General features: G+C 37.6%; 2 protein-coding genes across 2 annotated transcripts in view; one reads left to right on the top strand and one right to left on the bottom strand.

Moving 5' to 3' along the window:
• Positions 1-5270, top strand: part of LOC122246987 (uncharacterized) — a 113527-nt gene extending 108257 nt beyond the window's left edge. Inside the window, exon 25 of the mRNA XM_086553390.1 lies at positions 1-5270. This exon is cut by the window's left edge and continues 926 nt beyond it. Within this exon, the coding sequence (XP_086409516.1) occupies positions 1-759 (759 nt within the window). The 3' untranslated portion in view covers positions 760-5270.
• Positions 4534-15000, bottom strand: part of LOC122246991 (tyrosine-protein kinase CSK) — a gene marked incomplete in the record, with an annotated part of 23469 nt that continues 13002 nt past the window's right edge. The window contains 6 exon segments of the mRNA XM_086553391.1: positions 4534-8805; positions 9092-9184; positions 9471-9557; positions 10603-10798; positions 11735-11896; positions 12241-12377. Of these exon segments, the coding sequence (XP_086409517.1) occupies positions 8719-8805; positions 9092-9184; positions 9471-9557; positions 10603-10798; positions 11735-11896; positions 12241-12377 (762 nt within the window).

The raw sequence follows: 15000 nt of genomic DNA, 5'->3' as shown, positions 1-15000 counted from the left end.
GATAATGTACAAATCGAAACGGAGCAGCAAGGAATGGCTGATGAACACACGGATGACAGCAGCTCAAGAGAAAGCATCAAGTCTGAGAAAGTAGAGCGAGGCGACAACACACCAGAGGAGGTCAGAACGGACGTCCCTGAAGCGTCTACGACCCCGACGGAATCCACGGGCAGTCCCAAGTCCTGCCAGAGCTCCACATGCGAATCCCCTATCATAGTTCAGACGGCAGGTCACTGTGAAAACAACATCTTCCATGCGCCTCTGGAAAACAGCTCTTCTTATTGCAACGGTGCAAACAGAACGGCATTCACGTGCCTCCACGCGTGTGGGGAAACGGGTAACAGTGTGGTATTCATACTGCCCCATCCCTGTTGTCACGAGCAGGGCGTCCACACCGCCCATCGGTCTCCGCAACACGCGAAAGTCTCGCCTCACAAGAAACGGGCGGCGTCGCCCCCTAGCCAGAAACACAGAACCCTGACGCCCCTCCGACGCCGGGGCACCCCCCAGGGCACCCCCCAGGGCCCAAGCGAGAAGCACGCGGTATTGGAGAATCACTACGAAAGGAGCGACTCACGTGGAACCGGGTCCACGGCCGAAGACGGAGAGTGTGAACCAGAGAACCAGGAAGAGAAGCAAGAGACAGACGACTTACTCCTCTCCCTGGTTCCCCTCGACCTGGAGGACGACGAAATCGCTCCTGAAACACAGGATCACCTGCCAGTGATAACCAGGAAACAGAGAAACACCGCCTTGTGACATGTTAGCAGAGGCTCAAGTGCCAGTTCCTTCTGACTTGTTTAAGAGTCGGATATATTTTAATGAGTGAATGAGTCTGCATTTGCCTAGAATGAGATTAATAGATAAACGCCATATCGATATAGTTGATATGTTTAAATAACTGTTTTGTTTGATGATATAATGAGTTTAAGACGATGAGTCTGTTTTGTTATTTTTCGCATATTATGAGTGTAGTTCAGTTGTTTTGTTTTGTTTTGTTTGCATGTTTTATTTTTTTATCTGTTACGTATTAAATCCGTAATTTCCCCTTTATCCCCCCCCCCCCCCACCCCCTCCATTCATATTCCCTTTTCTCTTCTTCATGTTAACTCTTTTTTTTTTTATCTATTTCTCCTTGATTACTTTTGTTTTTCTTCGTGTGTTTTCCCACCTTTATGTTTATTTATTTTCTTTGTTTATCTACCTTTAATGTTTACTTTTAAGTTTGTTTATTTGTCTCTCCCTTCATGTTTACTCTTTTTGTATCAATGTATTTTTCTTACATCACTGTTCTTTACATCACCTAATTTTATCATTTATGTTTCTCTTCTCTCCATCGCATTCTCCATTTTTATTTTCACATTTGTCGTTTTGTTCTCTAAACTTATGTATTATATTGCATTGATGTACATATTGCTTTGTATTTTGTCAATCATTTCCAGTTTACAAAATATTCACTCGTATTTTTTTTTTTTTTTTTTTTTTTTTTACGTACTGATAGTTCAGTGTATTTTCCTTTCTTCATTTTCCGTTCATTTTCGAAAGATTGCTACCTGCTAGTGATACTGAGTCTACAGAAGTCCATTTTTTTGTTAAGAAATGCTAATTGTTTTATAATTATAAGGAGTTACTTTTCGGAAGTTAGTAATATATAACCTTGTAAGTAACATAGTAATATTTTTTATGGGTAATTTTATGCGAGAACCTATAGCGCTACAAATAATGTTGATACAACAATGATGATGATAATGATGATAATAATGATAAATTGTAATGTCTCAGGATATTTTATAGCACAAGGAAGTTGAGTGTGAATTTTGTGGTTGTTACAGTGATGATAAACTGTACGTGTGTATGTACATTATCATAAAGCCCTTTTTATTTATTATTTGGGCGTTGATAAATTTTAATATTGGTACTGTGAGACTTTTTAAAAAGTGTTTGATCCGTTCTTATTTCTCTTTTCATCTATCGTTGTTATTTTTTTCCAGTTTGAATCATCTTTTTTTCCCTTATTCTCCCGTTTCTAAATCCATTGATTTATATTTTATAAGTGTTTATGAGAAAAAAGAAATAATCTTAAAGGTTTGTAATTTGAAGCTAGGTGTTTTAATATTCCTCAGAAAACATTTTGGTTACAATTATAAATATTTTACAAAGTATTTAAAATTATATTAAATCATCGATAAAATAAATTTTGCATTTGGTTGTATTCTTTTTTATATCACTTCGTTATAGTGTGGATTTTCTTTCGCCAATGGAAATTGGCGAAAGAAAATTAAATACTAACTGTGTAATCATGTCCACCATGAGTAATACAGAACACAAGCACTCTCGTAAAAATCAGATAATTAGAAAAGCGATTATCCACACTTGGCAGGTTGATGATGATCGTTATCTGAAATAGAACGGAAGTGCATCTCCATCTTGATAAGAAAAGGATAAGAAAATTAATCTGAGGAATCTCGCCCTTCCCTTCTTATTGTGAAGTTTACATATATTCGTAACATTTCGAAAGTAATCTAAACAAACTCGTAAAGGTTATATCGAGCAAGTTTTGAACACGTCCTTATCTAATCTGCTGTGTAATTTTTAATGTTTCTAGACGAAGTTTAAGTAATTTTTTACTTATTATTCATGATTTGTGTATATAATAGATATGTATGGGAAAGCCCATATTTACTAAGAATTTTACGAAATTTAATTTATCGATATCAATAGCACGAAATCCTTAGAGTAATTACGCACAAAGGTCATAATAGAATAATATAAAATCAATATTTTACCAAATTTTACTTCTTAAATTTTAGGAGTACCCGAGAACCCGCAAAATTGCCCAAAGAATAAGTAAAAGATAAGTGAAATCAATCAATAAATCATAAGATATATGATAATCCTCTTAGCGATCCGCTAGACAATCAATCTATCAATCAATCAATCAATCTACCCAAGCCACGATCTCCTTAGTCATTCCATGGGCTTTATCCAACTACGGTTGACTCTGGTGGAGACAGAACCGACAATATCAGGGTCTTGAAGACATTGTTTAGTCGGCCTGTGTATGTACCGGAATCTCCAAAAGCTCCTGTCAAGCGAGTCAATCGAGTCAAGCGTGGCTCCTGCGACCAAACAAGCCAATCTGCCTGCTGACTTCCTTCCTGGTCTGACAGCTAGAGTCGAGATATGTAAAACTCTTCGACTTGTCTTCACGTAAGACCATGCTGAGTGAGCAGGTTTAGTGGACCAGCACGAGATCCATGATTTGGGGGACCTAATGAGATTAACCCCCCCCCCCCCGTCATCGCCTCACTGCTGAATGCATCTCGAGTTTTCCCAAGGGTCTCCCGAGATTCTCAGATAAGATGGCAACTTCATCAGCATCAGCATTCAGCCCATGCAAGTGACGAGAAGCGTTGGCGCAGGGACACAGCTCTGCTTCGCCCCTGAATACACAGGAAAGAAGACATGCATGCCACCACCACACTTTACAGCACTTTGAGCACCGGCATATAGATCTGTTAATAATCCAGTAATCTTTATCGGATCTTTCAGAGGGATTCACGATGTACCTTCTAGAGGGCAATGTAGGTTGCAGGCAGCCAGAGGTCGAACTCAAGACAGCGCTCCACAAGGACTCGGACGGACAGCCTCATTCTAGTGCTTTTTCTGCGTGTAGTGGCTGTCATGTCCACGTGTCAATGTCGTGTTCATGTCACGAGAGTTGTATTCCACGACGTAAAAGATAGAAAGGGGAGGAAGAGGGAGAAATGGAAAGAAATAGAGGGAGCAGAGAAAAAGACAAAGGATTAAATCTGTAGAATTTTCTGCCGCAAAAAACTGCCTGTCATGAGTGTCAGCCAAGCAACCGCCCAGTAATACAAAATGAATCGGTGTTATAAAGCGATCCAGTCATCTAGTCGTTTTATACGAAGGAGAGAAAAAATCTATTTAAGTTCTCTGAAGACTTTCATATGCTAATTCAATTTGATTATGTTCGTTTGCAATACCCTATATTTCATGTAACTTAGTGATATTTCATGGACTAAATGTTGGAGTTGCGTAATGTTACGTTACTTATAAATGGAAGATTTTATAATTGGTTCAAGAATATTGGTCAGTTTATAGTCATTATTAAACCTATTATTTCTGATGCCAATGTTTGATGCCTGGCTCAACTAATCCCTCAATTTGATTAACTAACCTGGTGGGCTAATGATACAAGGACAGAAAATTCCTCTTGAACCACTGCCACACGAGCAAGAATCCTCTGAACACTCCGCTTTTTTGAAGGTCGATCCGAGGGAATACAAGACTATAGAAAATGGGACACCCTGAGATAAAAATAGGCTTTGTCTCTTTTTTTGTTTTGTTTATTTTTTATTTTCAAAGCTGTAAATTTCATGGTCTGTTGCTAAGGATTACCAAAGATGCATTTTCTTTTTTTCTAACCTATAATTGAAGAAATAAGAATAGATATGCATGTATATTATTTATAGTATACCAACACAGGAAAACCAGAAAAAAACACACAGAAAATGTAGTACTTTTATTGTTCTCCATTTATGAACAATTAAATAAAAGCCACACAAAAAATCCTTTGTTTGTAAGCTGAAGTGATTTTAAGCTTTCATTGATGTTTCTCTAGAAAGATCTGGTTAAAAAATAATAAAAAAATAAAAATTGCTCCAATTGAATATCTACAACTCAAAAAAAAGTAAAAAAAAAAAAAAAATAATAAAAAAAAAGAAAAAAGAAAAAAAAGGGATACTCGACTGAACTGATTGCAGTTCATCGGCAAAGATGGAGAGAGAAACAGGGAATGAAAAATAAAAATTAAATGATAATGATGATTACAAAAAAAAAGAGCAGCTCCCAAAACTTTCTTTTTTACAATTTGTGTTTATATTTTAACTACAAATTTACCTGGCTTAACCTAATGACCAGCACACCACTACTTTCATAGCTACTTATAGCACATCACTGGTGTGGTATTAATCCAGTTCTCTTAAAACATTAGAAAAAAAAAAATAGTTTTCCTTAAAAATCCATAAAAAATCTTTTCTAGTCCAGAACTTGACTGTTTTAAAACGGCATTCGTCTCACACGTGGAAAGTGCATCCAGGAGAGTAAGTCCCGAGTCCAGAGGTCATGCACACTTTATTTTCCTCTTAAAATGACACTTTAATAAGAGAGAGAGAGAAAAAGAAATCCTTCTGGGGTACACAATTAGATAATGACCAAGGTAATAATTGGAAAAAAAACAAATAAAACAGGAAGTTTAGAAATAGATACCTTGTCTAAATAAATGACATCCATCTGACATGGTTACCTCAGAGAAGAATTTTCATCAGTGCCTTCAAGAAAAGAAATACACAATACACGTGAAAATACACACAGGCAATAAACCTATAAAAAAATAAAATAAAACTCGTAACTGACCGAGAAAATTACCAATTGGTTCCCGAATCTGGGGAGCATCTAAATGGGCTTCTTCCTCGGGCTCCACAACAAACGACCTGGATGCACTTTGACCTCTTACTAAATCTAGACCTTCCATTCACTTGAGCACACACAAATACTGGGTAATAGAGGCTCGTACACTAAAGAGAACCTTGAGGAAAAAAAAAAAAAAAATCACCAATGTTACATGAAGTCTGACACAATTACATCTCCATGGAAGAAACATTTCAGAATATATTAATCAAAATATTATAGTTCCACATTTATTACCAAGTTGTAAATTGGCAAGTACTATAAATACTAGAAGTCTATCTGGCATTACTCTTCACATATCAAAAATATAAATAATCAACAAACATGTACATATATTTCTTATCAATTCCATCCAATGGGAATTAAAAGAGATAATCAAGTTATCAGATTTTTTTTTTTCTCTTTTCTTTTTCTTTTTTTTTAAATAACAAGTGCCTCACTCTCCAGTGTTAAAAGGAACTGTAAAATCAATTAATTTGTTAACAGTTCTTGTGTCGAAATCTGACAAATGACAATACTTTCCAATACTGTAAGTTGCAATCAAGACAGGATCATTAACTCTGATTTAAAAAAAAAATTGTTTTGGTTTGGTTTCACTTTTCTCTTTTAATCCAAATAAACTTCTGTCTTCACAAAATGTTTACAGTCCATCAGCCAGGAACATGTCACACTGAACAAACATTTAATTGTTATTTATTGTTATTTATTGACCAAACCCTGAACATCAAAGGTACAACCAAGTCGGTCAAGCTTCAGAGTAACGTAGACGTGGCATCCACACACGACCAAATCCCTACTGATAAGGCATCTCCCTCAATATGCAGCTAAATGCCTTATAAAAGAAAGAAAAAATTAATAGGAATGGTTCATCTGTTTCTTTCTTCTCTTTCTTTCTTTCTTTTTTTTTATCCCTCACACTCTTATAAAACAGATATGATTCATCATCACATTACTGTAGCTTTTGTTACTTTATTTGTATTTAGAAAAAAAAAAAGGATTAATTTTTTTTTTCTTCTACTACTTCTTCTTCTTCTTCTTCCTTCTTTGAACTGTTGTCAGGGTTAAAATACGAGACCCCCATTCCAAGGTACCGGAAACTGGGACGTCTTAAGATATGTTATGAGCACCATAGATAATCCCAGAAGATAAATTTGATGTTGGCTGGTTCCTTCCTTGTAAAATTCCTTGTGAGGGGAAAAAAGGTGGCAGTCGTCACAAAAAATTACAATACACTGACGCCACCTTGAGACTTCATGACCACTGCTCTTCCTCTATCAAAGTACAAGCACAGAGCTCTGTATTTACACTCTATGAATGTGAAGCACATTTTCCCAATTCCAGTCATATACAAACTATTCCTATTCCTTTACATCTCAACCTCTTCTAATAAGGACACAGCATATATATTCTTAATACAAGTACTCACATGTATATGCAATGCTGTATTTCACACACACACACACAGAATTACTCAGAGGCACTCTCAGAGATATACACACACATACATGTACACACATGCACACAAACACATGCACACATAAACACATAAACACATATACTAAAAAGGAAAAGTTTGATAAATCAGTCACTTAAAGACAAACCATAGTTTGCGTATCTGACAGCCCTAACACTAAAACCAAATAGGATATATCAGATGGCTCCACTTTATTACAAGTCCTACATTCTCATTATAATAGCCGTGAGCAGCGATATGAGGACACGGAATAATATAGATGATTTCTGGTGGATTACATACTCTGGCTATTCGAGACCGGAAAAAGTGGTCATACTACCTTATGTTCAACTGTGACAAACTTTTACCTAATGCCTTTGAAAGCAGAATGAATTTTGATTTTATGAAAAGTATACATCTTATATAAAAGGAAAAGAATTTTGGGATTCACGCCCAAACATGTAGGTCATGTTGATATTTACTCATTCACTCACTCACTTCCCACACACACACACACACACACACACATTAATTACATTTACATGTGGTACATGAACTTTTCCTCATGTTAGATACAGAAAGAATAATGGCCAAGACTCAGTCAAGGCTAAGAATGACCATTTCGTCCCCAACTACTACACATTACACATTACGAGGCTTGGTGGTGGGGGATGGGGGTGGGGGGGAAGGGAATTAACTACAGTCCTCTTGTCTTGGAAGCAGTTAATAGGGCCTTCGACAAAGCAATCACAAAATCAATCACAATACCCAGACGAAACGGAGGAGAAAGTAAAAATCACAATGCACACGGCAGCAAGAAATTCGAGTTTCGTGTCCATGTTCTTTCTGTGCTGAAAATCACCTTGTATTCATTTTCCTTTCCTTTTCTTTTTGCACTGAGCCTCGACCGCACTCTGTTTCAGAACGCGTGCAACTTTATCATTGACCGAAAATGAACAATAAAATGAGAAAACGCAATGGAAAAAAAAAATACTCTGAAAAAAGTATCGACTATAATACAAAAATACCGATAACATAGTGCCAGCTTCACACTACACAGGAACATATATGATCTCTAAAGACAGCAATTATTTAGGTGATTTTTTTTTAATTAATTTTTTTCTTTTATCTTCAGCATTGCTCACTTGTCGCAGCTAGATAAAAAAAAAAAAAAAAAAGCTATTGTGAAGAGGGACAGCACTGTTGCACCCTCTCCAGAAGCGGCCCTTAACACAGAACACAGACACCAAATGCACACCCTCTCCTGGACTCTAGAATAAACACAAATCAATGACTAACAAACAAAAATAACAATAATAATCATAATAATAAAAATTAAAAATCATCATATCGACATTTCAGACATTTGTCACGTGGTTAAAGACACTAAATTGAAAGTTTAAGTCTGGAGGGACAAATGCTCAGGTGTCCTGGGCTTAATACCTGATTTGTAGCATTCTTCTTTCTGTTCATTTATACACATGTAATGAACACACATGACAGAAGTGACATCACCAGTCCATCACAGTGTCAGACACGCCAGAGGAACGCGAAGCACTCGGGGTTTTGGGAAACGCACTTTCCCCGCCAGAGTGAGCAAGATGCGTTGACCTCTAACCAACGCAACAATTCCTCAAGCCCTGACGCTCCGCTTCTTCTCTTCATTCCCTTTTTTTTTAGTTGACTTCACTGAAGTTGACACTACTTCAAAAATTTCTAGCATGATCTAGCATTGGCACCAATTTTAACTATATTTATGCCCCTACTCTAGGTCATGCCAGGGTAGACTGTCGCAGCTGTGAGAGTCGCTTGTATGCCTCGTGGAATGTGGGTCTGCGGTTACAGTTCTCGTTCCATGACTGCGGAGGTAGAAAAAAATAGGCATGAGATACAGTTTCATACATTAAAAGAAAAAAAAAAAAAAAGTCTCAGAGACTTCACATAAATAAGCAACTATTCAAAAAGTCAAACGAAACATCAAAAACTCTATCAGGCGATGCAGTTCTTTTAAAAAGTCTCACAAACCTTGCATAAAAAGGTTCTTCCTCACGCATTCCAATGGAACATACATTACTGCCTTTTCTACTTTGCACCCACTCACACACAAGAAGAAAAGAAAGAAAGCTTCCCTATGCCATCACTTACGTCCTTCATCAGCTGATAGACTTCTGGAGGGCAGAGGTCCGGTGCCTCCATGCGGTAACCTTTTTCCACATGTTTCATCACATCTGCTAGCGGCTGTAGAGAGAGAAAAGGACAGGGATGAAGAAAGGGGAAAAAACAATTAATTCTGAAATGAATCAATAAAAAGTGAGAAAACTTGTGTTATCATTTAAATGTCCGAGCCTATTACTGCGTAATGGAAATCTTATTCATATCTATGATGATACTGGATTCAATTTGTATGTAATAAATCCATTTCTTCTATATTGAAAATAATAATTTTCCCCGCATTCAAACTTCAATGAATAAACAATAAAATAAAATAAAAGAATCCTGCGACCCTAATCCAGAAAATACTCACAATTCGAGGATAAGGAACTCTGCCAAAAGAGTAAATCTCCCACAGAAGAATTCCAAACGACCACATATCGGATTTGTTTGAAAATTTCTGGAACAAAAAGCACATATATTTAGAAAAGGCATAAAGGGTAAAATCCTGAAATCAAATTATACTCCTTTTAGCTGATATTCTCATCCAAATTAATTTCAATGCTATGAAAGTTCAACATACTTGTCTTCTAATTTTTCTAATGGAAATACAATAAATCTTTTATTCAATCATTCATTAACATAACTACAATTATCATCATTATTGCTATGAATATTGATATCATTCACAATTAGACGAGAGAGAGAGAGAGAGAGAGAGAGAGAGAGAGAGAGAGAGAGAGAGAGAGAGAGAGAGAGAGAGAGAGAGAGAGAGAGAGAGAGAGAGAGAGGGAGAGAGAGAGAGAGAGGAGAGAGAGAGAGAGAGAGAGAGAGAGAGAGAGAGAGAGAGAGAGAGGAGAGAGAAGAGAGAGGGAGAGGAGGAGAGAGAGAGGAAAGAGAGAGAGAGAGAGAGAGGGAGAGATAGAGGGAGAGAGATAGGGAGAGAGAGAGAAGAAGAGAGAGGGAGATAGAGATAGATAGAGGAAGAAAGAGGAAGAGAGAGGAAGAGAGAGGGAGAGAGAGGAAGAGAGAGGGAGAGAGAGGAAGAGAGAGGGAGAGAGAGGAAGAAAGAGAAAGAGAGAGAGAGAGAGGAAGAGAGAGAGAGAGAGAGAGAGAGAGAGAGGGAGAGAGAGAGAGAGAGAGAGAGAGGAAGAGAGAGAGAGGAAGAGAGAGAGAGAGGAAGAGAGAGAGAGAGAGAGAGAGAGAGAGAGAGAGAGAGAGAGAGAGAGAGAGAGAGAGAGAGAGAGAGAGAGAGAGAGAGAGAGAGAGAGAGAGAGAGAGAGCAAAAGAGAGAGCGAGTGAGAAACAAACAAACACTTTATTCCATAAATTACAATAGAGATAGAAAGAATGAGAGAGAGAGAAAGAAAGATAAAAAGAAAGAAAGACAAAGAAAAGAAAAAGAGAGAGAAAGAGCAAGAGAGAGAGAGAGAGCAAAAGAGAGAGCGAGTGAGAAACAAACAGACAAAGAAAGAAAGAGAGGGAGAATGAGAGAGAAATCTTACACTGTGTCTAAGAGCCTCGGGCGCTGTCCACTTGATAGGAAACTTTCCACCGTCCAGCTTAAGGTTCATCTCGTGCGCCAGGCCAAAATCGCACACCTTGGCCACACCTTCCTCACTAATGAGCACATTGCGGGCAGCCAGGTCACGGTGTACCACTTTCTGGGACTCGAGGTAGGCCATGCCGCTACACGTGTCACTGTGGGGAGAGGTTTTATTAGTGGTATGTTCTATGTTCTATGTCTCAAACCTGTTGGTTATTCACCATTTTAAAACTGATAACTATTAAGGAGCATTATCATGAAACAATTACAAATTAAATTTCTCTCAATGTATATTGCTGCATCAACAAGCTCCCTCTCACATATGAAAATCATTACATACCAAAAAGAAAAGTCTTTCACACAGACACACAGAGAGAGAGAGAGAGAGAGAGAGAGAGAGAGAGAGAGAGAGAGAGAGAGAGAGAGAGAGAGAGAGAGAGAGAGAGAGAGAGAGAGAGAGAGAGAGAGAGAGAGAGAGAGAGAGAGAGAGAGAGAGAGAGAGAGAAAGAGAGAGAGAGAGAAGAGAGAGAGAGAGAGAGAGAGAGAGAGAGAGAGAGAGAGAGAAAGAGAGAGAGAGAAAGAGAGAGATATAGACAAAGAGAGGAAGAGAGTGAGAGAAAGAGAGAGAGAGAGAAAGAAGATAAGAGAGAGATGAAGAGAAAGAGAGAGAAGGAGAGAAACTGAGAAATGGAGAGAGAGAGAAGAGAGAGAGAAAGAGAGAAAGAGAAAGAGAGAAAGAGAGAAAGAGAGAGAGAGAAAGAGAGAGAGTGAAAGAGATAGATAGAAAGAGAGAGACGGAAAGAGAGAGACAGAAAGAGAGAGAGAGAGAAAGAGAGAGAGAGAGAGGGAAAGAGACACACACACACACACACACACACACACACACACACACACACACACACACACACACACACACACATACACACACACACAGACACATACACACTCTCTCTTTCACACATAACATACACACCAAAAAAAACATGCATTCAAAAATACATCACAAATACTAAAATACAAAAAAAAAAATAAAAGAAGGAAAAGAATAAGAAAACTACAGCACAAATAAACCACTAATACTTGAAACTTACCACGCGAAGTTTATCTGATCTCTTTTGGAAACATGGAACCTGCCCCTGGAACGCAGGTAATCCACAAGGGATCCTTTGCTCATGAACTCTGTCACCAGCAGGATGCAAGAGTCCTCAAACACAAGTCCTAAGAGGTTCACCAGGTTGTTGTGCTTCAGACTCCTGCAAAATAAATCAAAGGTTAAAGATCAAGGAAATATTCAAAAGAAATTAACTATTGCCCCTTTTCTGCTGGTATGACAGGTGCTGCCTTTGGCTTCCTTTCACTGAATCATTGGTGTGAGTATCAAGCAAAATACCACAACAAAAGAAAAAACAACAACAGATAAACACAAAAAAATTATACTAATAAGAGTAAAACTAATAAACATACAAAGATTATAAAAAAAAGGAATAAATTAATAGATGAAAAAAAGCACACAAACAAAGCAAACTTCTCCCCTCCCATTCCCATCCCAAGAACCCTATCCCCTTCCCCCCCACCTTTTCCCCTGCCTGCAACTTACGTCATGAGAGAGGCCTCCTCCAGGATGCCCTGTGCCGCTCTGCTGCTGTCCTTCAGTCTCTTTACAGCCACCTTCTGACCTTGCCACTCTCCCAGGAGGACGTCACCAAATTCACCCTTGCCTATGGAGTCTAACAGCTGGAAAGGAAAGTTTTGAAATAAGAACACAAACAGAAAATGAAAATAATATTACTGAACATCTACTTTCACATATATCTGTATCTATATCTATTACAGAACCTCTATTATAATCAACTGCATACAAATCTAATGAGTTACAGAGATATCTGTTGGATTTGAATTCATATGGGGGCACTGATCCTAATGGCTTCTTTCAAATATCTTTTCAGAAGATCACTAACCAACTGCCCCATAAATTAGCTGTAGTGTTTAGGCGACTCCTGAAGTCGGAAGCTAATACCAGCTTCGCAAATTAGTTTTTGCTACCTGTGATCCCCAGGGTAGTGTCATAGCACCTTTATCTTTTATCATTTTTACTTTGACATGAGCAACACTCTTGATGATATACATTATATGCTCCTATATCTTCTCAATATAGAACTGTAGTTACTGCTTCTTTGACCAGCAATCTTTGCAAAATTGTTGCTTGGTGTCATGCATGGGGTATGAGGCTCAATGCCAGGAAGACCAACTCCATCATCATTAGCAGACCACGCACCTTTTTCCCTCCTCATCCTGACTAATTTATTTAGAATGATAGAGTACAAAATGTTGAATATTCAAAGCTATTGGTTGTCACATTCGATCATCATTTGACTTTTGAGAAACATCTTCAAAACATCTCATCCTCTATTGCACAAAAATTGGGCCTGCTTTGCAAATGTTATAAAACTTACGCCTGTGACACTACTGATCTGAGATCATTTTATTTTTTTAATCTGTCACATTCTGAATACTGTTCATTGGTCTGGATGTCTGCAGCTGATTGTCATCTCAAGTTGCTTAATAGGGCATTCAAGGTCTACTTGGTTCCTTATCAATCATGCATGAGATCTATAATAATGCTAGGCATCTGTTATATTCTTGACTTTCTTTACATTACATTTCTCTTAGAATTACAAGAAATTCTCTTGAGTATGAATGAGTGCTCTCTGACACCTGTAGATCATCATGCCTCACATTATTCAAGATGCTTTGTTCCAGCTATTAATAAGTTCTGGAACAAGTTGCTAAATCGTATAGTCCAGTTGGACAATATTCTCAAATTCAAGAGTAAGGCAAACAAATTTTATCTATCTATTCGACGGACCAATCCTGAATTTTTTAAAGACTATATAATTTACTTATTTTGGTAAATATATTTATCCTATCAGCCATTTACATTTTTTAATGTATTTATATCCTTTTTTTTTGGGGGGGGGGTAAACTCTTCCTTTATTTTTTTCCCCCCAGCTTTCAATGTTTTTCCTCAGTACCTCTTAACCCATTCATGACAGGATGTATTTTTGCATATGCCCACTCCTACTGGGAAGATAACAAGCACGCGATGCTTCATTCCAGGGTGTTTTCCCGCTGCACGGAGCCGCGTTGAATTTCTCACGAGTGTTTTCACCTACCCTATTCTTATGGTCTGCATGATTGAGTCTACAAAGTAAAGGCACGTAAAAGTACTGCCATGTTCAGAGGAGTTATTTTAGTCGAAAAACATGTTACAGCAATGCTTTTCTAGTGTTATTTTATTGAACTTTGCCTTCTATTTGATAATGGAAATGGAAAGTGGAAACAATATTTTGGTGGGGCATCAAAAAATGTTCTACACTATTTTTTTATTTTATTTTTTACCAAAACGAAAAGAACAATATAAATAATCATAAAAGTACATATGAGTATGTACATGCAACTTGTGACATGACGTGATATCACGGGTACTTGACAAATTAGAAGTAGTATTATACTAGTGGTATTTTATTTTATTTTATTTCTTGGCCAATCACATTTGATTTTCCAACAGTTTTTCGACTAGGATCTTTTTATTCAACCGATCAAGAAGCAGAAATTACCAGGATGTAATCAATATCATATTTTATGACACCTAAACTATAGTAACAGAGTTTAAGAAATTATGAAAAATTATTATATTTAAGAAGAATCTAGCATTCTATTGCTGACATTTCAGCACGTCACAACTGCCCTGCCCAGAACTTGGTGAGAAAATGCACAACGTCTCACTCAGGTCCTGAGATATTTTCCAACCACGTGATAGGACATCAACTGGCATGACACAGTTTTCTGTTGTTACTTGGTATTTTGTACTTTTATATCTTGTGTTTACCTTCATGTACTCTCACCCTGTTGAGAAGCATAGTACCTTATATAATAATAATTATAATAATAATAATAATAATATCTATCTAGCTATCTAGCTATACATACACATCTATGTAAACATCCTCTATTTTTTAACTTGTTCCAAATTAACTTTCCCACGAACACAATGAAATAGTATAAACTAAAACAGAAAAATAAACAAGCGGAGAAAGGAGCATCAGAAGCAAATGAAGATGAGGAAGTAGAAGAAGAAAAAGAAAAGAAGGGAAAGAGGAAGAGGAAGAAAAAGAAGGAGGAGGAGGAGGAGGAGCAGGAATAGAAGTAGTAGTAGGAAGAGGAGGAGGAGGAGGAGGAGGAGGAGGAGGAGGAGGAGGAGGAGGAGGAGGAGGAGGAGGAGGAGGAGGAGGAGGAGGAGGAGGAGGAGGAGAAGAAGAAGAAGGAGAAGGAGGAGAAGAAGGAGAAGAAGAAGAAG

This window comes from Penaeus japonicus, unplaced genomic scaffold, assembly GCF_977035675.1.
Source record: "Penaeus japonicus unplaced genomic scaffold, GWHDUDI00000001_assembly GWHDUDI00000028, whole genome shotgun sequence".
Classification (NCBI taxonomy): Eukaryota; Metazoa; Arthropoda; class Malacostraca; order Decapoda; family Penaeidae; genus Penaeus; species Penaeus japonicus.
This window is presented reverse-complemented; position numbering and strand designations above follow the sequence as displayed.